We start from the raw sequence: 20,736 nt of genomic DNA, 5'->3' as shown, positions 1-20,736 counted from the left end.
GGGAGGAGAGGAGAGAATCCCAGTGCAGGAGGTGAGGGGGGAGGAGAGGAGAGAATCCCAGTGCAAGAGGTGAGGGCGGGAGGTGAGGGGGGAGGAGAGTAGAGAATCCCAGTGCAGGAGGTGAGGGCGGCAGTGGCTGCAGGGCGGGTTGGGGACGGCTGGGAGAGAATGCAGGCGTCCCTCACACCCCGTCCACTCCTAGGCCTTTGGAAACGCCAAGACCCTCCGGAACGATAACTCCAGCAGGTTCGGGAAGTACATGGACGTGCAGTTTGACTTCAAGGTATGGCGATGTGTCTGCTGTGAGAGGCTCCCATTAGGTGTGAAGCGCCTACTGTGTACCAGGGACCATTCCAGGTGCTGGAATTCCAAGAATCCTGCCTCCCAGGGTGATAGACAGTAAACAGAGAAATGTAGCGCTTGGCAGGAAATGAAACGAAGTAAGCGGTAGGGGGCAGTTGCGGTCGGGATAGGGTGAGCCTCGCTGAGAAAGTGGCGTTTTAATGAAGGCCTGACAGCTGGACAGGGTGGCACCTGTCTGTTGTCCAGCTACTCTGGAGGCTGAGGCGGGAGGGTCACATGAGGCCAGGAGTCCGAGGTTACCCCAAGCTGTGATCACGTCACTGTACTCCAGCGTGGGTGACAGAGTGAGACCCTGTCTCTAAAAAAATAAAAAATAAGCCAGGCGCGGCGGCTCACACCTATAATGTTGGCACTTTAGGAGGCCAAGGTGGGTGGATAGTGAGGTCAGGAGTTTGAGACCAGCCTGGCCAGCATAGTGAAACCCCGTCTCTACTAAAAATACAAAAAATTAGCCAGGCGTGGTGGATGCCTGTAATCTCAGCTACTCAGTAGGCTGAGGCAGGAGAATTGCTTGAACCCAAGAGGCGGAGGTTGCAGTGAGCCAACATGGTGCCACTGCACTCCAGCCCAGGTGACAGTGCTACATTCTATCTAAAAAAAAAAAATTAGCTGGGCGTGCCAGTGTGCACTGTGATCCCAGCGACTCAGGAGGCTGAGGTGGGAGGACGGCTTGAGCCCAGGCGGTGGAGGCTGCTGTGAGCTGTGACTGCGCCACTGCGCTCCAGCCTGGGCGATGGAGCAAGACCTTGTCTCCAAAAAACATCACTGTGACTGCTGCTTTGGGAGATTGGGAGCAGATGAGTGGACGGTGGGGAAAGCAGGCTAAGCGGGGAAACCGGTTAGGAGGCTGATGTCATCGTGGAGGTGACGGTGGATCAGGCCAGTGTGGTACAGTGAAGTGGTGATTCTGGATGTTTTAAGGGTTAAGGCAGCAGGATCAGCTGCCTGATGGTGGGATGTAGAGTCTGGAAGGAAAACAAGCTTCCAGGAGGATGACCAAGGCCTTGGCCTGAACAGCGAGAAGGATGTGGCCACCACTGGCCGCGACGGGCAGGCGCTGACGGGAGGGTGAGGTGTTCCGTTTCAGGCCTGTTGAATTTGGGGTGCCCGTCAGGCATCCGGATGGAGCTGCCAGGTGGACGGACTGGCGTGTCTCCTTTTCCTAGATGAAGTAGCTGAGTCCAGCGTGGGTGGCGTGCCTGAACCACACAGCTCATGACAGGGCTGGAACTGGAGCCCAAGTCTGGCTGACGGCAAGGGCCAGGCATGCAGGACGGAAGAGGGCCTTTTCCCTGGTCTCCCTGACTAGGCCCCGTGCCCTGCCCTGCCCACAGGGTGCCCCCGTGGGTGGCCACATCCTCAGTTACCTCCTGGAAAAGTCCCGAGTGGTGCACCAGAACCACGGGGAGCGGAACTTCCACATCTTCTACCAGCTGCTGGAGGGCGGCGAGGAGGAGACGCTTCGCAGGCTGGGCTTGGAGCGGAACCCGCAGAGCTACCTGTACCTGGTGAAGGTGAGTGGCTGGCAGGCAGGGCAGGCGCCACCCAGGGGTCCGGCGCCAGGGATAGCCACCCATCTGTGCCTTCCTCCAGGGCCAGTGTGCCAAAGTGTCCTCCATCAATGACAAGAGCGACTGGAAGGTCGTGCGCAAGGCCCTGACGGTCATCGACTTCACGGAGGACGAGGTGGAGGTGAGGCCTCTTCCGGGACCTCCTTTCCTCCTGCCGCACCCCGCGTCACCTTCTTTCTTCTTTTGAGATGGAGTCTCGCTCTGTCAGCCGGGCTGGAGTGCAGTGGCGCATTCTCAGCTCACTGCAACCTCCGCCTCCAGGTTCAGGGGATTCTCCTGCCTCAGCCTCCCAAGTAGCTGGGACTGCAGGCACCCACCACCACGCCCAGCTGATTTTTATACTTTTAGTAGAAACGGGCTTTCACCATGTTGGCCAGGCTGGTCTCGAGCTCCTGACCTCAGGTGACCTGCCCGCCTCGACCTGCAAAAGTGCTGGTATGACAGGCCTGAGCCCCCTTCCCGGCCCCGGCAGAGTCACCTTCTACCTTTAACGCCCTTTCCCACTTCAGCCCCTTCTCTCAGACCGTCCCCCCACCCCTGCGTGGCCGTCGCTGGTTGCCCTCCTGGGGCTCTCTGGCCCCGCTCACCCCACCCACCCCCAACCTGCTCCCCCAGGACCTACTGAGTATCGTGGCCAGCGTCCTGCATTTAGGCAACATCCACTTTGCTGCTGACGAGGAGAGCAATGCCCAAGTCACCACCGAGAACCAGCTCAAGTATTTGACCAGGGTGAGTGGGGCGGGCGGGGGGGGGGGGGATGGTGGGGGCAGGGGTGCACCCTCACCTCACCCTCACCCTGTGCCCTCGGCAGCTCCTCAGTGTGGAAGGCTCAACGCTGCGAGAAGCCCTGACGCACAGGAAGATCATCGCCAAGGGGGAGGAGGTGAGGGGGGAGGGGACGGGAGGGGGTGAGGGGGAAGAAGGGCAGGCCTTTGCTTTGGGTGTGGAGGTGGAGGTGCTCCAGGGCACCCCCCATTCCCATCACTCCCCTTCCCCGGTCTGCTCCCTGGGTCCACTCAGCAGTGCTGGAGGGACATGAGGAAGGCGGCTCAGAGTAGCACAGTGAGAGCCGAGCACAGTGAGAGCCGGGCACAGTGGCTCACGCCTGTCATCCCAGCACTTTGGGAGCCCGAGGTGGGTGGATCACCTGAGGTTAGGAGTTCGAGACCAGCCTGGCCAACATAGTGAAACCCTGTGTCAGCCAGGCGCGGTGGCTCACACCTGTAATCCTAGCACTTTGGGAGGTCGAGGTGGGTGGATCACCTGAGATCAGGAGTTCAAGACCAGCCTGGCCATCATGGTGAAACCCCATCTTTAAATAAATAAATAAATAAAAAGGGAAAAAAAAAAAAAGAAACCGTGTCTCTACTAAAAATACAAAAATTAGCTGGTCGTGGTGGTACGTGCCTGTAATCCCAGCTACTCGGGAGGCTGAGGCAGGAGAATTGCTTGAACCTGGCAAGTGGAGGTTGCAGTGAGCCGAGATTGCACCACTGCACTCCAGCCTGGGCAACAGAGTCAGACTCTGTCTCAAAAAAACAAAAATGAAGCACAGTGAGCTGGCCAGGGTCACACAGGAAGAGAGCAGCAGACCCCCGCCTTGGGAATGAGTCCTTCTGTCCCTCCACACCTTCCCACTGGGGTCCCGCTGCCAGCACCCCTCCCCACACCACAGGCTCGCTGGAGCTGGGAGTACAGTGGGGACGGCTCCCTGGTCTTCTGCCTGAGCCTGGGGGAGGCGGGTTGCACAGGCTCGGTGGTGTTCCTCTCCTCGCCTCACGCCTCGCCCCCAGCTCCTGAGCCCGCTGAACCTGGAGCAGGCCGCCTACGCGCGGGACGCCCTTGCCAAGGCGGTGTACAGCCGCACCTTCAGCTGGCTGGTCGGGAAGATCAACAGGTCACTGGCCTCCAAGGTGAGGGTTGGGTCTGGGCTGCTTCGAGGTGGGAGGGAGGCGGGGCCGGGGCTGTGGGTGGGCTGGCAGACATCGCTGGGGCCACGATGTCTGCCATCATTTGGTGGGATGACTGCCCTAGGATGTGGACAGCCCCAGCTGGCGGAGCACCACCGTCCTCGGGCTGCTGGATATTTACGGCTTTGAAGTGTTTCAGCATAACAGGTCAGTGCCGCCTTCCCCCGTCCCCCTCCTCCCGGGTCTCCCAGCCTGGCCCCTCTCTTCTGTCCCCCAGCCTCTGATTCTTGCTCTGGGACTGCCCAGCCAGCCGGAGGCCGGCTCTGTGTTTTGTACCATCTGTGCTCAGGGGCCCCATCCTGCCTTCCGCCCCTCCTGGTCCTCTGTGCCCTCTGAGCCGCGCTGGGCTCTTCTCTGTCCTCACAGCTTTGAGCAGTTCTGCATCAATTACTGCAACGAGAAGCTGCAGCAGCTGTTCATCGAGCTCACGCTGAAGTCGGAGCAGGAGGAGTACGAGGCCGAGGGCATTGCGGTGCGTGCAACCTGGGGGCGCTCTCCGTGGCACAGCCTGGGGGCGCTCTCCGTGGGCACAGCCTGGGGGCGCTCTCCGTGGCACAGCCTGGGGGCGCTCTCCGTGGGCACAGCCTGGGGGCGCTCTGTGTGGGCACAGCCTGGGGGCGCTCTCTGTGGCACAGCCTGGGGGTGCTCTCTGTGGGCACAGCCTGACGGGAGGGCGCTGGGCCCCCACAGTGATGCCTCATTCCCTGTCCCTCTCAGTGGGAGCCCGTCCCGTACTTCAACAACAAGGTCATCTGCGATCTGGTGGAGGAGAAGTTCAAGGGTATCATCTCCATTCTGGTGAGTCCTCCGCTCCTCCAGGTTGGAGGCTGGGTGGAGGGAGTCCCCCAGGTCCCCTTTCTCCTTCCTCTCCAGGCTGGTCCACAGAGGGCCGGAGTCAGGGCCTGGCCGGGCTGTGAATGGAGGGCGGAGGGAGTCGCTGACAGAGTTGGAAGCTCCCTGCCGAGGCTCCCTGCCGAGGCCCCCTGCAGATCCACCCCTCCCTGTGTCTGTGCCTCCCAGCATGGTGCCCCCATCTTCTCTGCTCTCCGGCCCCACCCCCACACATCCCTCCCCCGTGCCATACCCCCCAGGATGAGGAGTGTCTGCGCCCTGGCGAGGCCACAGACCTGACGTTCCTGGAGAAGCTGGAGGACACCGTCAAGCACCACCCGCACTTCCTGACGTGAGTGGGGCTGAGGGCGGCTGCAGCAAGGCTCCTGTGGGGCAGGGCCTGTGGAGTGCGGGCGTCCCTCACGGACGCAAGGGGGTGTCCAGAGAAGGTGCCGAGCTAAGGACCCCTCACAAGCACCCAGAAACAGAAGCTGAGCCAGGCACGCTGAACGCCTGGAGTCTCACCTGCACAGGAGGCTGGGGCCACAGCTTCCCTTGAGCCCTGAGTTTGAGGCTGCAGAGCGAGGACCTCCAGCCTCAGCCACGGAGCAAGATCCCATCTCAAAATCTGCAAAAGACAGCTGTCACCACTGCACTTTGGGAAGCCGAAAGGGTGGATCTTTTGAGGTCAGGAGTTAAAGACCAGTCTAACTAACGTAAACCCTGTCTCTGCTAAAAATACAAAAGTTAGCTGGGTGTGGTGGCTCACACCTGTAGTCCCAGCTACTCGAGAGGCTGAGGCAGGAGAATCACCTGAACCTGGGAGGCGGAGGTTGCGGTGAGCCGAGGTCGCTCCACGGCACTCCGGCCTGGGCAACGAGAACAAACTCTGCCTCCAAAAAAAAAAAAAAAAAAAAAAAAAAAAAAGACGACGACGCTAGTAGGTTTCCTCCCTATTCTTTTTTGAGAATGAAACTTGCTGAGATTTTTTAGCTTCCTTATTTGGAAATTGCTTTTTATTGAAGGAATCCCCTAAAGTGGGGAGAGGTAGAAACGGGAACCAGCGGCGTCATTGGCGAACCCGAGCCGAGCCGCTCTGTAGGGAGCTGTCCTGCTGTTCCTGCATCTCACCAAGACTCCACGGGGAAGTCCTTGCCCCAGGTCATCTCTCATCTGGGCTGCTGAGCTGGGCTCAGTTCCAAGGCCGTTGAATGCCAAAGCCATACTATTTTTTGCATAATATTATATTAAAGACTTGTTTCTAGCCAGGTGTGGTGGCTCACGCCTGTAATGCCAACAGTTTGGGAGGCCAAGGCAGGCGGATCACCTCAGATCAGGAGTTCACTGGCCAACATAGTGAAACCCTGTCTTTACTAAAAATACAAAAATTGGTCAGGTGTGGTGGTGTGCACCTGTAATCCCAGGTACTTGGGAGGCTGAAGCAGGAGGATCGCTTGAACCCGGGAGGTGGAGGTTGCAGTGAGCTGAGATCGCACCACTGCATTCCAGCCTGGGTGGCAGAGTGAGACTCTGTCTCAAAACGGAAAAAACTTGTTTCTGGGAATATCTCTGAGTCTATGCTGGTTTGGGGGCCACATGATTCATTAAATAATAGAAAACTTGTTTCTGGTTATAAAAATGATCCTGCTCGTTGGAGAAGCGTTAGAATGTTTGCAAAAGCCCCGTGAGCCTGTCGGCCGTGGTCCCTGGCTGTCAACAGCGCCAGGCTTTTCCCTCCGGCCTTTTTCTATACGTTTTTTTCCATAGTCGGGAACTTATTGTGTATAAGGCTCAGGGCAATGCTGTATCCTGAGTGTTTTCCTGTAGCATCAAACGGAAAGTTTCCTCAAAACCCTTCCTGCCTTGGCTCTGACCCACACAACCCCCTTTGCCCTGGCCTTTCGGGGCCCCAGGCCAACCCCAGGTTTCTGCTGGAATCTCAAGGCTACCACCCATCTCCACGCTTCTTTGTCTGTGTCTCTGGTTACTGCCTGGAATAGTTCTTAAAAGTAGTAAATGGACCAAAAGGTATAAACATGCCTCAGACTTAAGTACTCTCTCCAGACGCAGATCCCATTCTGAAAAGCAGCGAGCAGCTCCCCACCTCCTTGCGAGCAGAGCCCGAAGCAGCTCTGGCGGTTGGGAGGCCCAGGCCCCGGTCCTGGCACTGTGTGGCCCTGGGCAAGGCCGTCTACCTCTCTGACCCACTGTGGTCTGCTCTGCTGGGGGAGGCTGCTGGTGCTGCCTGGCCTCCCACACAGCACAGGGGTTGCGACCCAACCCTGGGGTGTGCCTACTCTTTGCTGGGCGGCTGTCTCCCGCTCCTGAGGTCCCTCTTGCAGCCTGGCCACCTGCAGCTTCCTCCCTGTCACCCCAGGCACAAGCTGGCTGACCAGCGGACCAGGAAATCTCTGGGCCGAGGGGAATTCCGCCTTCTGCACTACGCTGGGGAGGTGACCTACAGCGTGACTGGTGAGGATCCTGGGCTGGGTCCCCACGGGGGCCGCAGGGAGGCCCTGTCTCACCTCACACATGCTCTCCCCTCCCAGGGTTTCTGGACAAAAACAATGACCTTCTCTTCCGGAACCTGAAGGAGGTGAGGGGGACCTGCGGTGGGGGCCGAGGGGGAGGGGGGGTTGCCCACAGCTCTGCACCTGTGTCCAGGGGCCTGTCCCTGTGCCCCAGCCTGACCCCGGCTCTGCCACACAGACCATGTGCAGCTCGAAGAATCCCATTATGAGCCAGTGCTTTGACCGGAGCGAGCTCAGTGACAAGAAGCGGCCAGAGACGGTGAGGAGGGGTGGGACCGGGTGTGGGTGAGGGCTGAGCAAGCCTGAGAGCTGGCAGCATGCGTGTGAGCCCGTATTGGTGCCCGTGTGCATGTCTGGGGGTGTCTAGGGGGCTGCTTCTAGGTGCCTCTTTGCCTGTCTTCTTTTTTTTGAGGCTGAGTCTCGCTGTTGCCCAGGCTGGAGTGCAATGGCACAATATCAGCTCACTGCAACCTCTGCCTCCCGGGTTCAAGCGATTCTCCTGCCTCAGCCGCCCAAGTAGCTGAGATTACAGCCTCACACCACCACGCCTGGCTAAGTTTTTGTATTTTTAGTAGAGACAGGGTTTCCTCATGTTGGCCAGGCTGGTCTTGATCTCCTGATCTCAGGTGATCCGCCCGCCTTGGCCTCCCAAAGTGCTAGGATTACAGGCATGAGCCTCGGCGCCCGGCCCTGTCTGCCTGCTTTTGCATGTGCTGTGTCTGTAGTGGGGCCGTGTCTCTTAAGTGGGGGGCTGTGCCTGTAGGAGAGTCTGTGTGTGCTCCTGTCTCTGTGTGGGTGTCCGTATGTTGACACCTGCCTCTGTGTGGGCACTCTCATGTCCACCCACTCAGCCGACATTTACAGCAGACACTGCCAGGCACCGGGGGGGTGCACCTGCAGCCATGTGCACAGGGTATTCTGCGAACTTAGAATAGGAACAGCAGACAGCCCCGGGGGTGGAAGGGGTGAGGGCTGGGGGGCTCCCTGGAGGAGGGAGCATTGGATATCACTTGAGAATGTCAGGTGAACCTATAGTGAGGGCCCAACCCAGACACTCAGAGAGTTCGAAAAGGTCAGGAGCTGCGCCGGAAAGCGATGGCGTCGAGAGGGACTGGGAAAGGCAGGCGTGGCCGCGGTGCCAGAGGCAGGGAGAGCTCCAGCAAGCTGGGGGCGGAGGGCGGTGTTTGGGCTTGGCAAGGAGAGGATCAGGGCAGCCCCAGGAAGAGCGGGGTCGGTCGGTCCGCAGGGAGGTGGAGGCCAGAGCGGGGTCCGTCAGTTGGCAGGGAGGTGGAGGCCAGACTGCTCACCAGGGAGGGCATGCAGGCGCCGTGTCACCCGCGGTCTGGCTCCCTGGGCCCTGCCCGCTGCTGCTGTCCACTCCACCATCTCCCGAAGTGCCCACATCCTCCTTGTGCTAGCATCTCCCTGCCGAGGATGCCTGCACACCCCTCTGGCCCAGGCCTCTCCAGCAAGCCACGGATCCTGTATCTCTTCCCTCTCCACATGGCCTCAGGCACCCTGGACCCCACTGGTCTATAACAGACGGGCCCTTGGTCTCTTCTCCAGGCTTCCTCCTTCTCTGTCCCTAACTCAGGACAGGGATTACCCTCCACCCAGTCCCCAAGGCCAGAAACCCGGGTGTCATCCTGGTCCTTTTTTTTTTTTTTGAGACAGAGTCTTGCTCTGTCACCCAGGCTGGAGTGCAGTGGCGCGATCTCGGCTCACTGCAACCTCCACCTCCCAGGTTCAAGTGATTCTCCTGCCTCAGCCTCCCGAGTAGCTGGGATTATAGGCACCTGCCATCATGCCTAGCTAATTTTTCTATTTTTGTAGAGACAGAGTTTTGCCATGTTGGCCAGGCTGGTCTCCAACTCCTGACCTCAGGTGATCCGCCCACCTTGGCATCCCACAGTGCTGGGATGACAGGCATGAGCCACCGCACCCTGCTCCCTGGTTCTCTACTCTCCTGCCTCCTTCATCCAGCCGCTGGATCTTGCTTGAGTCCTTCTCAGCAACTTCCCTCGGCTCTGGCTCCTTCCTGGTGGGATTATAGGCGTGAGCCACCGCACCGGCCCTCCCCCTCATCCTGTAACGTTTCTGGCGCTCTCAGAACCCCCAGGGATACACCTGTTTATTCACCAGCCGCCCCGGGTTGTGGGTCTTTGCTAAGTGTTTCTCCCCTTGGCCTGAGATCTTCCGGGTCAGCAGAGCAGTTTACCCCATGATAGCCTGAATGCATAGCATGGGACACGATGTTTGGGAATGCAGCCCTGGACTTCTAGAAAGAAAAAGAAGGGAGGCCTCAGCAGGAGTGTGAGGCTGGAGCGCGGCTGTAAGCCAAGGTCCCTCGCCCAGCCAGAGGGGTCTGGGGTGGAGTCTGGCCCCTTCCTTTTCTGCGGGGAAGGTGTGGTGGGAGGAATAAGGCCAGGCGGAGTTAGGGGCTGCCGCTCGGGTCCCCAGCGGGGGGAGTAGGGTACTCGCTGCTGGGGTCATGAGCTTTTAGCCCAGCTCTGGCCAAGCTTCCTTGCCTCCTGGCTTCCCAGGTCGCCACCCAGTTCAAGATGAGCCTCCTGCAGCTGGTGGAGATCCTGCAGTCTAAGGAGCCGGCCTATGTCCGCTGCATCAAGCCCAACGACGCCAAGCAGCCCGGTAGGCCTCTCCCGCCGGGGACTTCGGCCCAGCGTCCCCTACAGGCGACAGGCGGTCAGCGCCGGCCACTGACCATCCCCTCCCCAGCTCTCTTGACAGCTCCCCCCTCCCCAGCCCGCTGACTGTCCCCGCCAGCCCGCTGACCGCCCCTCCCCCTCCCCCAGCCCGCTGACCGCCCCTCCCCCAGCCCGCTGACCGCCCCTCCCCCAGCCCGCTGACCGCCCCTCCCCCAGCCCGCTGACCTTCCCTCCTCCCCAGGCCGCTTTGACGAGGTGCTGATCCGGCACCAGGTGAAGTACCTGGGGCTGATGGAGAACCTGCGCGTGCGCAGAGCCGGCTTCGCCTATCGCCGCAAATACGAAGCTTTCCTGCAAAGGTCGGGACTGGTCCCGCTGCGCGCCAGGGACGGGGGGCGGGAGGGAAGGAGCCCCTGGGCCCCATTTTAGAATGTGGATGAGGGGCCCTGGGCCTCTGTGGGACTCGCACCGGGAGCCTTTGGTGGAAAGAACACCTGGCCGGTCCCCTAGGCCGTGCCCTGCAGGAGCACCTGGTCGGGGCACCAGAGGCCACAGTAGCAAGCCTTGTAGGCAGCTTCCAAGAAGCTCAAAAAGGGTGGAGCAGCTTTGTGGTCCTGAGCTGGGGCCCTGGCTTCAATCGGTGTGAATTCCATCTCTGCCACTTTTAGTCTCCTGGCCTTAGGTAGACAGTGGTTTCCTCATCTTTAAAACGGGGGATGGCAGGATGAGGTGGCTCACACGTGTCATCCCAGCACTTTAGGAGGCCAAGGCAGGCGGATCACCTGAGGTGGAGAGTTGGAGAACAGCCTGACCAGCATGGAGAAACCCCGTCTTTTGTTTTTTTTTTTTTGAGACGGAGTTTTCATTCATGTTACCCAGGCTGGAGTACAATGGCGCGATCTCGGCTCACCGCAACCTCCGCCTCCTGGGTTCAGGCAATTCTCCTGCCTCAGCCTCCTGAGTAGCTGGGATTACAGGCACGCGCCACCATGCCCAGCTAATTTTTTGTATTTTTAGTAGAGACGGGGTTTCACCATGTTGACCAGGATGGTCTCGATCTCTTGACCTCGTGATCCACCCGCCTCGGCCTCCCAAAGTGCTGGGATTACAGGCTTGAGCCACCGCGCCCGGCCAGAAACCCCGTCTTTACTCAAAACACAAAATTATTCACAGGGAACAAAGCAAAAAAAAAAAACCAAAAACAAAAAAACATAGCCAGGCGTGGTGGCACATGCTCATAATCCCAGCTGCCCAGGAGGCTGAGGCAGGAGAATGGCTTGAACCCAGGAGGCAGAGGTTGCAGTGAGCTGAGACAGCACCACTGCACTCCAGCCTGGGCAACAGAGTGAGACTGCATCTCAAAAAAAAACAAAAATGGGGGCAGTGACCCAGTGAGCCCCCTGTGAGCTGTGAACGAGTCCGTGGGAGCACCCAGCAGGTCCCCAGGGCAGGGTGCTTCCCGGGGTGGGGCTGTGTGCATTCCTCCTCCTCCTGTCCTCAGATACAAGTCACTGTGCCCAGAGACGTGGCCCTCGTGGGCAGGACGGCCGCAGGATGGAGTGGCTGTGCTGGTGCGGCACCTGGGCTACAAGCCGGAAGAGTATAAGATGGGCAGGTGAGTGGTGCCCGCACCTGGTGGATGGGGGAGGGGTGGCAACCCAGGGCTCATCACTGCTGCTCTCCCAGGACCAAGATCTTCATCCGCTTCCCCAAGACCCTGTTTGCCACAGAGGATGCCCTGGAGCTCCGGCGGCAGAGCCTGGGTAAGAGAGAGGCGGCCAGGCGCGGCGGCTCATGCCTGTAATCCCAACACTTTGAGAGGCCAAGGCAGGTGGATCATGAGGTCAGGAGTTTGAGACCAGCCTGACCAACATGGAGAAACCCCGTCTCTACTAAAAATACAAAATTAGCCGGGTGTGGTGGTGCATATCTGTAATCTCAGCTACTTGAGACACTGAGACAGGAGAATTGCTTGAATCCGGGAGGCAGAGGTTGCAGTGAGCCAAGATCACACCACTGCACTATAGCCTGGGCAGCAGAGCAAGACTCCATCTCAAAAAAAAAAGAAAAAGCCAGAGGCACAGTGGTTCACGCTTGTAATCCCAGCGCCTTGGGAGGCTGAGGCAGGCAGATCACCCAAGGTCAGGAGTTCAAAACTGGCCTGGCCAACGTGGCAAAACCCCGTCTCTACTAAAAATAGAAAAGTTGGCCAGGCAAGGTGGTGCATGCCTGTAATCCCAGCTACTTGAGACTCTGAGGCAGGAGAATGGCTTGAACCCGGGAGGCAGAGGTTGCAGAGCAGAACTCTGTTTCAAAAAGCAAAGAAAAGAGGAACACCACACACACACACACTGGGTCTGGGGAGTAGGGAAGTCACATTCATTCTCCTTCACGACTCCTCCAGCTTCCTCCCTTCTCACGGTCTCGCCACACTTGGAGTGCAGACTCCGCCCAGCTCCCCGTTGGCTCCCCATGCCCTGGCCAATTGCCTTTCTTTTCCAACACAGCCACCAAGATCCAGGCTGCCTGGAGGGGCTTTCACTGGCGGCAGAAATTCCTCCGGGCTAAGCGATCAGGTTCGTGGCCCCGTGGGTGTTCGAGAGGGGCGGGGTCTGGGGTGGGGCCCCGTGGTGAGAAGATGGAGGTCAGCCATCTGGTGCCTCTCCACAGCCATCTGCATCCAGTCATGGTGGCGTGGAACGCTGGGCCGGAGGAAGGCAGCCAAGAGGAAGTGGGCCGCGCAGACCATCCGACGGTGAGCGCCAGGATGCCCTTGGGGGTTGCAGAGCAGGACGTGAGGGGGTTTCACCAGGCCCCTCACCCCTGCCCCATCTTGTCCCACCCAGGCTCGTCCGAGGCTTCATCCTGCGCCACACCCCACGCTGCCCCGAGAACGCCTTCTTCCTGGACCACGTGCGCACCTCTTTTCTGCTAAGGCTGCGGAGGCAGCTGCCCCGGAATGTCCTGGACACGTCCTGGCCCACGCCTCCACCTGCCCTGCGAGAGGTTTGTGGATGCCCCCACCAAGTGAGGTGCCCTCAGAGTACACAGCAGAAGGATCTGGTTTCTTGGGGCCAAAGGATCGGTCAGGAGGCTCATGGACGGCCGGGACCAGAGCTGGGCAGTGAAGAGTAAGGTCTCTTTTGTTCGTTTTTGTTGAGATAGAGTCTGGCTCGGTCACCCAGGCTGGAGTGCAAGTGCCCCATCTCAGCTTGCTGCCACCTCCGCCTCCCTGGTTCAAGCAATTCTCCTGCCTCAGCTTCCTGCATAGCTGGGATTACAGGCACCTGCCACCACGCCCAGCTAATTTTTTTTTTTTTTTTTTTTTTTCGTATTTTTAGTAGAGATCGTGTTTCACCATGTTGGCCAGGCTGGTATTGAACTCCTGACCCTGTGAGCCACCCGCCTTGGCCTCCCAAATTGCTAGGATTACAGCCCTGAGCCACCGTGCCCAGGCAAGAGTAAGGTCTTTTGAGAGGACTTAGGAGGGGAAGCATCATCCAGATGGAGGGACATTGCTTATCCGAAGGCCAGGGTAGCATGGCTTTGATGTCTTCAGAGGGAAGGGCCCGCGCTATCCAGGAGCTCTGACCCCACTCTTCCCCCAGGCCTCAGAGCTTCTGCGGGAGCTGTGCGTGAAGAACATGGTGTGGAAATACTGCCGGAGCATCAGCCCTGAGTGGAAGCAGCAGGTAGGAGAGCGGGGCTGGGTGAGGACACGGCAGCGGAGTTGGGAGCCACAGGCATAGCTCAAAGGGTGTCGGCCTGGAGGGGCACTTTCCCCAGTCTACCGTATTTACCCCAGTCTACCATGTTTACCCCAGTCTACCGTATTTACCCCAGTCTACTGTATTTACTCCAGTCTATCATATTTACCCTGGTCTGCTGTATTTACCGTAGTCTACTGGCAACCTCAGTTGGATGCCAGGCCCTGCTGGGTCTCATGTAGGAAGTGGAGGCTGGAGTACCTTTCGGGTGGCAAATAGGGTTCGTCTCATGGGCCAACTGCCCTTGATTGGTAGAGACGGCTCAGAACCCTGTGTTGGAAAGTCAATGTCTTCACTGGGATCGATTCATGATGTCTGCCCTGGTTACAACCATTGGTGGATGTGCCTTGTATTTGCCAGCTCAGTACTGGATGATGCTCAGGGACCCACCCAGCTTAGATAACCTACAGTAACCCTGAATATTAGTGATACATTACCTACAAGACCCCAGGATGGAGCTGAATCTCAGGGGCGCCCGGGCCTGATGGGGTGGGGAATCATTTCCAAAGCCAGTTTTGCAGCCTGACAGCTGCTGGGAGTGCTTGATGGGAGCAGAGGGTAAGGAAGTGGGAGGTTGATGGGAGTGTGGGGGCCAGGGCTCAGCCTCCTGGTGCTGGGACCAGAGAGTGGGTGAGGGAGGCTGTCTTAGGTCCTGACGCTGGCCCTGCCCCCGAAGATGGTGCCCCCCCCCATGACACTCTTCCCCCACCTCCTCAGCTGCAGCAGAAGGCCGTGGCTAGTGAGATCTTCAAGGGCAAGAAGGATAATTACCCTCAGAGCGTGCCCAGGCTCTTCATCAGCACTCGGCTTGGTGAGCCCCTGACTTCCCAGCACTCCAGGCTTTTCTGGCCGTCCTGGTCCCCCGTCGCCTTCTCTAACCTCCCTCCCTGCCATCTGGGTTGCAGGTGCGGACGAGATCAGCCCCAGAGTGCTACAGGCCCTGGGCTCTGAGCCCATTCAGGTAAGAGCCTTCCCGCGGCGCGCAGTCCAGCAGCACAATTCTGCCGCCAGGAGCTGGAGGCAGGTCCAGACACGGTGGCAGCGGAAGCGTCTGCCCAGCCCTTCAGCCTGGCCTCTGTCCCCAGTACGCCGTGCCTGTCGTGAAATATGACCGCAAGGGTTACAAGCCCCGCGCACGGCAGCTCTTGCTCACACCCAACGCCGTGGTCATCGTGGAGGATGCCAAAGTCAAGCAGAGGATCGATTACGCCAACCTGACAGGTCAGCCAGAGTCCAGGGTGGCAGGGGAGGGCCCTGCTCTGACGCCCCACCTCTGACCTCTGCCCTCCCCCTCAGGAATCTCTGTCAGCAGCCTGAGCGACAACCTGTTTGTGCTTCACGTACATCGTGAGGACAATAGGCAAAAGGTGCCCTTTTGGGGGTGGGGGAAGTGGGGGGTCCTCGAGTTCTGGGCAGGGCCTGACCCCTCCTGCCTGGTCCCCCAGGGAGATGTGGTGCTGCAGAGTGACCATGTGATTGAGACACTGACCAAGACGGCCCTCAGTGCCGACCGAGTGAACAACATCAACATCAACCAGGGCAGGTGAGGTGTGAGGGGGCCGGGTAGGTGCACGGGGCCAGGGCGGGGGTGGCAAGGGGGCCAGGTGGGTACATGGGGACAGGGCGGGGGCAGGGAGAGGGCTGTGGGGGCACACCAGGACAGGGCAGAGGTGGGGACAGGGCTATGGGAGCACACCGGGACAGAGCAGGGGTAGGGACAGGGCTGTGGGGGCACACTGGGACAGGGCAGGGGTGGGGACAGAGCTGTGGGGGCACACCAGGACAGGGCGGGGGTGGGAAGAGGGCTGTGGGGGCACATGGGGACAGGGCGGGGGTGGGGACAGAGCTGTGGGGGCACACCGGGACAGGGCAGGGGTGGGGACAGGGCTATGGGGGCACACCAGGACAGGGCGGGGGTGGGGAGAGGGCTGTGGGGGCACATGGGGACAGGGCGGGGGTGGAGAGAGGGCTGTAGGGGCACACGGGTCAGGGCAGGGGTAGGGAGAGGGCCATGTGGGGGCACATGGTAGGGCAGAGGCAGCAGGGGGCCATGCGGGTGCACGGGGGCAGGATGGGGTTCACCTTGGGGTTGGGGGTCTGTCTCTGTGAGAAACTCTCACCCCCCCTTTTCCCCCAGCATCACATTTGCAGGGGGCCCTGGCAGGGATGGCACCATCGACTTCACCCCCGGCTCGGAGCTGGTCATCACCAAGGCCAAGAACGGGCACCTGGCTGTGGTGAGTGGGGCCTGCTTTCCTGCTCTCGGCCTGGGTGGCGATGGCCAAGCCTTCCTTGGCTGTGGGCTTGGCAGACCTGGGCATCTCACCCATGGGCCTTAATCCAGTGGGCACCATACCTCCTCCCCCATCCCCTAGCCACCCGTGAGGGCCAGAGAGAGAGGCCGTTCCAGCCCCTCAATGCGGAAAGTTGTAAAGATGGCAGACAGAACAGCACAGTGGCTCCCACCTGTAACCCCAGCACCAAGGGAGGCCCAGGCCCTCCTCACCTGAGGTCAGGAGTTTGAGACCAACCTGACCAACATGGTGAAACTCCATTTCTACTAATAATACAAAAATTAGCTGGGCGTGGTGGCAGGTGCCTATAATCCCAGCTGCTAGTGGGGGCTGAGGCAGGAGAATTGCTTGAACCCGGGAGGGGGAGATTGCAGTGATCCAAGATGGCACCACTGCACTCCAGCCTGGACAACAGGGTGAGACTCCATCTCAAAAAAAAAAAAAATTAGCCTGGCATGGCGGTGGGTGCCTGTAGTCCTAGTTGCTTAGGAGGCCGAGGTGGGAGGATCATTTGAGCCTGGGAGGTTGAGGCTGCAGTGAGCCAAGATCTCACCACTGCACCATAGCCTGGGTGACAAAGTGAGACCCTGTCAAAAAAAAAAAAAAAAATGCAGTGCAGCAATGCAAGGAAGATACGGGATGACTGGGAGGTGCCAGGAGGGAGGAGAGGCCCACTCGGCTCAGGGCGGCGGGCATTCCTCTGGGAGTCAGGTGGGAGTCTCCAGGTTGGAGGCCACTAGGTCCCCCCGCTCCTGACTGCATTAAACCCATGCACCTAAGTGCTGGGGCCAGGCACGGTGGCTCCTGCCTGTCATCCCAGCTCTTAGGGAGGCAAAAGCAGGGGGATAGCTTGAGCAATACAGCAAGGCCCCACTACACACACGCACACGCGCGCATGCGCGCACACGGTCACGCCAGGCACAGTGGCTCCAGAGTGAGATTCCATCTCAAAAAAAAAAAAGTCGTAAGTGCTGGCCCACCCCTGTGTGCTCCCCTCACCACCTGAGCGTCTCCCTCTGCCCCCACAGGTTGCTCCACGGTTCAATTCCCGGTGATAAAGGCACCCGCCGGACCCTCCCAACCCCCGATGCTTCGCTTACCTCCCCCCACAGCTGCCAAAGACTCGAACTTCAGACAGGGACCCAGGGATACCCCAAAGCCCCCCTGCAGACTCCCGCCTTCTGCCCAGTCCTCTCCCGAGGGAGCAGAGGGGCCGGGAGCTCCCTGGGGGTGGGCCAGGCCGGGCCACAGCAATGGCAAAGCCGGGGCCAGAGCGACCCGTGCCAGCCCTACTGCCGATGCCAAATATTTGAGAGAAGGGAACTTTTGCTGAGGTTTTCTCTGAGATGTTTTGATGCTTTATAGGAAACTATTTTTTAAAAAGCCATTTCCCACCCCAGGACACACTGGATGTGTTTTCCCTGACTCCAGCAGGGCCGGGAATGTGGCTGAGAAGTGGGGCGGGCTGGGCTCTGGTGCCCTCTTCCCTGGCCAGGCCACCCTCCTCCTCATTCCCTTGTCGCCTTGCCTGTCTGTCTGCCCGTACCCCTGCCTGCCCACTGTACCTCGTGCGGCCCACTGTGACTTCCACCTGGGGGCTGGGACCACCCTTGCCTGCCTCCTTCTTCCTGCCTAAAGAATGCCCTTTTAGGTTGGGCATGGTGGCTCATGCCTGTAACCCCAGCACTTTGGGAGGCCGAGGCGGGTGGATCACCTGAGGTCAGGAGTTTGAGACCAGCCTGGCCAACATGGCAAAACCACATCTCTACTAAAAATACAAAAGCTAGCTGGGCGTGGTGGCGGGTGCCTGTAATCCCAGCTTTTCGGGAGGCTGAGGCAGGAGAGTTGCCTGAACCTGGGAGGTGGAGGATGCAGTGAGCCGAGATCATGCTACTGCACTCCAGCCTGAATGACAGAGTGAGACTCCATCTCAAATACAAAAAAGAATGCCTTTTCACTGTCATGATCATTCCGCTTTGAGGGCGTGCTGGAGTGGGGAAAGATGTCTCAGACCGTAGAGGTCCCAAGACCCTTGAGATCATCTAGCCCAGCCCTGATGTTTCAGAGCAGAAGGCGGAGAGGGGAAGGCCTTGCCCACGTCACACAGCAGGCGCTGCAAAACCAGGACTGCCAGCCTCCACGTGCCTCTCTGCCGCTCCCAGGGATGGGGGCCTGTAAAACAGGTCTCTTAAGAGTGGATCTGGCTCCCTCACCAGCCCTCAGCCCTGGGGGCCGCCAGGTGGGAAGAGCGCTTCTGCCTGGGTCCATGCCTTGGTACGGCAGACAGGATGTAGGGCTTTTTCTGGCCCCTGACCCCTCCCTGGCACGGGAACCTGGGGAAGGGGCTGGCCGTGGGAGGAGCGGCAGGGGCATCACCTCTTTCTGCTGCTTCTCCCCACTCCTGCCCTCGGGGGCCTGAGGGCTGCCCAGCTGCCTCTGTGCCCTTCGGGGGTCTCAGCCCACTGCTGACACTTCTGCAATCCAGAGAAACACTAAATAAAGCAATATGTGTTTGCCAGTGTGGTCTCCCTGTGAATATCGGGAAAAGAGGGCCTGTGGGAGGCGGCCAAGGGCCTTGGGTTGCAGGGAGTTGTGTTCCGTTTTGTTGTTTTTGAGACAGTCTTGTCACCCAGGCTGGAGTGCAGTGGTGCAATCTCAGCTCACTGCAACCTCCACCTCCCAGGTTGAAGTGGTTCTCCTGCCTCAGCCTCCCGATAGCTGGGACTACCAGCACCCGCTACCGCACCCAGCCAATTTTATTTATTTATTTTTTTTGAGAGGGAGTCTTCGCTCTGTTGCCCAGGCTGCAGTGCAGGGGTGTGATCTCAGCTCACTGCAACCTCCACCTCCCGGGTTCAAACAATTCTGCTGTTTCACCCTCATGCGTAGCCGGGATTACAGGCCTCTACCACCACTCCCAGCTAATTTTTTTTTTTTCTTTTTGAGATGGAGTCTCGCTCTGTCGCCCAGGCTGGAGTACAGTGGTGTGATCTTGGCTCACCGCAACCTCCGCCTCCCGGGTTCAAGCGATTCTCCTGCCCCAGCCTCCCAAGTAGCCAGGATTACAGGTATGCACCACCACATCCAGCTAATTTTTGTATCTTTAGTAGACATGGGGTTTCACCATGTTGGTCAGGCAGGTCTTGAACTCCTGACCTTGTGATCTACCCGCCTTGGCCTCCCAAAGTGCTGGGATTACAGGCGTGAGCCACCAAGCCCAGCCATTTTTATATTTTTAGTAGAGATAGGGTTGCACTGTATCCATCAAGTTGGTCTTGAACTTCTGACCTCAGGTGATCCACTTGCCTTGGCCTCCCAAAGTGCTGGGGTTACAGGTGTGAGCCATGGCGCCCAGCCACAGCTAATTTTTTTGTTTATTTTTAGACAGGGTCTTGCTCTGTCACCTGGGCTGGAGTGCTCACTGCAGTCTTGATCTTCTGGGCTCAAGTGATCTTCCCACCTCAGCTTCCCAAGTAGCTCGGACTACAGGCACGCACCAGCATGCCTGGCCTCCTAAAGTGCTCGGGTTACAGGTGTGAGCTGCTGCACCCAGCCTGCATTGCTGTTTTGGCCTTGTCTTCAGGAGTGAGGCAGGGCCCCCACCCTGGGGAAGGGAGTGGCCAGCAGGGGCACTGTGGACCCAGACTCATGCCTTCATCGACTGTGTGACTGAGGAGAAACCAGCATCACAGGCAGACCTGGCCCTATGGTCCTCAGCCGGGTGGGCAGAGCTGTGAGCAGGACAAGGCCCCCATGCAGGTGGTGCAGTAGCAAGGGCATGCTGATGAGACGGGCTCAGACGGCGGGGAAGGGGGGTGCTGTACACATGTCCTAGAGATGACATAGGAGCTGGGTCCCAAAGGATTGTTCACTTGTTCTGGCTGGCGCAGTGGCTCACACCTGTAATCCCAGCACTTTGGGAGACCGAGGTGGGCGGATCACCTGAGGTCAGGAGTTCGAGACCAGCCTGGTCAACATGGCGAAACCCCGCCCCTAATAAAAATACAAAAATTAGCCAGGCGTGGTGGTGCATGCCTGTAATCCCAGCTACTCAGGAGGCTGAGGCAGGAGAATCATTTTAACTCAGGAGGCAGAGGTTGCGGTGAGCTGAGATCACACCATTGCACTCCAGCCTGGGCAACAGGAGCGTAACTCCGTGTCAAAAAAAAAAATAAAAAAGGGATTGTTCTCTCGTTCAAATTCTTTTTTTTTTTTTTTTTTTAAGATGGAATCTCGGTGTGTTGCCTAGGCTGGGATGCAATGGTGTGAGATCTCAGCTCACTACAACCTCCGCCTCCCGGGTTCAAGCGATTCTCCTGCCTCAGCCTTTCGAGTAGATTGGATTACAGGCGCCCACCACCACACCCGGCTAATTTTTTGTGTTTTCAGTAGAGACGGGGTTTCACCATGTTAGCCAGGTTGGTCTCAAACTCCTGACCTGAGGTGATCCTCCTGCCTCGGACTCCCAAAGTGCTGGAATTACAGGCATGAGCCACTGCGCGTGGCCACTCCTTGCTCAAATTCTGTTGCCAATGACAAACACTGGCTTGGGCAAAAAAAAAAAAAAAAAAAAAAGGGCATTTATTAGCACTGGCACCTTGGTCCCAGGGCAGGGCTGCTGCTGGTGCTCACACGTTGTTGGGAATTGTCTGGAACCGTCGCTTGGCTCAGCCTCCTGCACGGCGGCTCCTTTCCCAAGCAGATTCCCACCTCAAGGTGAGGTGGCAGCAACAGCCACCCACA

General features: G+C 58.8%; 1 protein-coding gene across 4 annotated transcripts in view; it reads left to right on the top strand.

Annotated features, from left to right (window-relative positions):
- MYO1C (myosin IC) overlaps nucleotides 1–18,511 on the top strand; it is a 28,160-nt gene extending 9,649 nt beyond the window's left edge. For all 4 annotated transcript variants that reach the window (XM_032263487.1, XM_032263486.1, XM_032263490.1 and 1 more), the window contains exons 5-32: nucleotides 203–283; nucleotides 1,698–1,877; nucleotides 1,957–2,055; nucleotides 2,550–2,663; nucleotides 2,746–2,817; nucleotides 3,728–3,847; nucleotides 3,969–4,051; nucleotides 4,271–4,376; nucleotides 4,622–4,702; nucleotides 4,996–5,087; nucleotides 7,113–7,207; nucleotides 7,285–7,331; nucleotides 7,445–7,525; nucleotides 9,810–9,915; nucleotides 10,174–10,291; nucleotides 11,434–11,547; nucleotides 11,619–11,695; nucleotides 12,440–12,508; nucleotides 12,603–12,687; nucleotides 12,779–12,938; nucleotides 13,541–13,624; nucleotides 14,417–14,510; nucleotides 14,605–14,660; nucleotides 14,785–14,920; nucleotides 14,996–15,066; nucleotides 15,145–15,242; nucleotides 15,837–15,936; nucleotides 17,022–18,511. In XM_032263487.1, the coding sequence (XP_032119378.1) occupies nucleotides 203–283; nucleotides 1,698–1,877; nucleotides 1,957–2,055; nucleotides 2,550–2,663; nucleotides 2,746–2,817; nucleotides 3,728–3,847; nucleotides 3,969–4,051; nucleotides 4,271–4,376; nucleotides 4,622–4,702; nucleotides 4,996–5,087; nucleotides 7,113–7,207; nucleotides 7,285–7,331; nucleotides 7,445–7,525; nucleotides 9,810–9,915; nucleotides 10,174–10,291; nucleotides 11,434–11,547; nucleotides 11,619–11,695; nucleotides 12,440–12,508; nucleotides 12,603–12,687; nucleotides 12,779–12,938; nucleotides 13,541–13,624; nucleotides 14,417–14,510; nucleotides 14,605–14,660; nucleotides 14,785–14,920; nucleotides 14,996–15,066; nucleotides 15,145–15,242; nucleotides 15,837–15,936; nucleotides 17,022–17,048 (2,646 nt within the window). In that variant the 3' untranslated portion in view covers nucleotides 17,049–18,511. The remainder of the gene's footprint in view (nucleotides 1–202; nucleotides 284–1,697; nucleotides 1,878–1,956; nucleotides 2,056–2,549; nucleotides 2,664–2,745; nucleotides 2,818–3,727; nucleotides 3,848–3,968; nucleotides 4,052–4,270; nucleotides 4,377–4,621; nucleotides 4,703–4,995; nucleotides 5,088–7,112; nucleotides 7,208–7,284; nucleotides 7,332–7,444; nucleotides 7,526–9,809; nucleotides 9,916–10,173; nucleotides 10,292–11,433; nucleotides 11,548–11,618; nucleotides 11,696–12,439; nucleotides 12,509–12,602; nucleotides 12,688–12,778; nucleotides 12,939–13,540; nucleotides 13,625–14,416; nucleotides 14,511–14,604; nucleotides 14,661–14,784; nucleotides 14,921–14,995; nucleotides 15,067–15,144; nucleotides 15,243–15,836; nucleotides 15,937–17,021) is intronic.
- The last annotated feature ends 2,225 nt before the right edge of the window (nucleotides 18,512–20,736 follow it).

This window comes from Sapajus apella, unplaced genomic scaffold (assembly GCF_009761245.1).
Source record: "Sapajus apella isolate SASKATOON/1434 unplaced genomic scaffold, GSC_monkey_1.0 scaffold136, whole genome shotgun sequence".
NCBI lineage: Eukaryota > Metazoa > Chordata > Mammalia > Primates > Cebidae > Sapajus > Sapajus apella.
The sequence above is the reverse complement of the archived record's forward strand: the minus strand, read 5'-3'. Positions and strand labels throughout refer to the sequence as shown.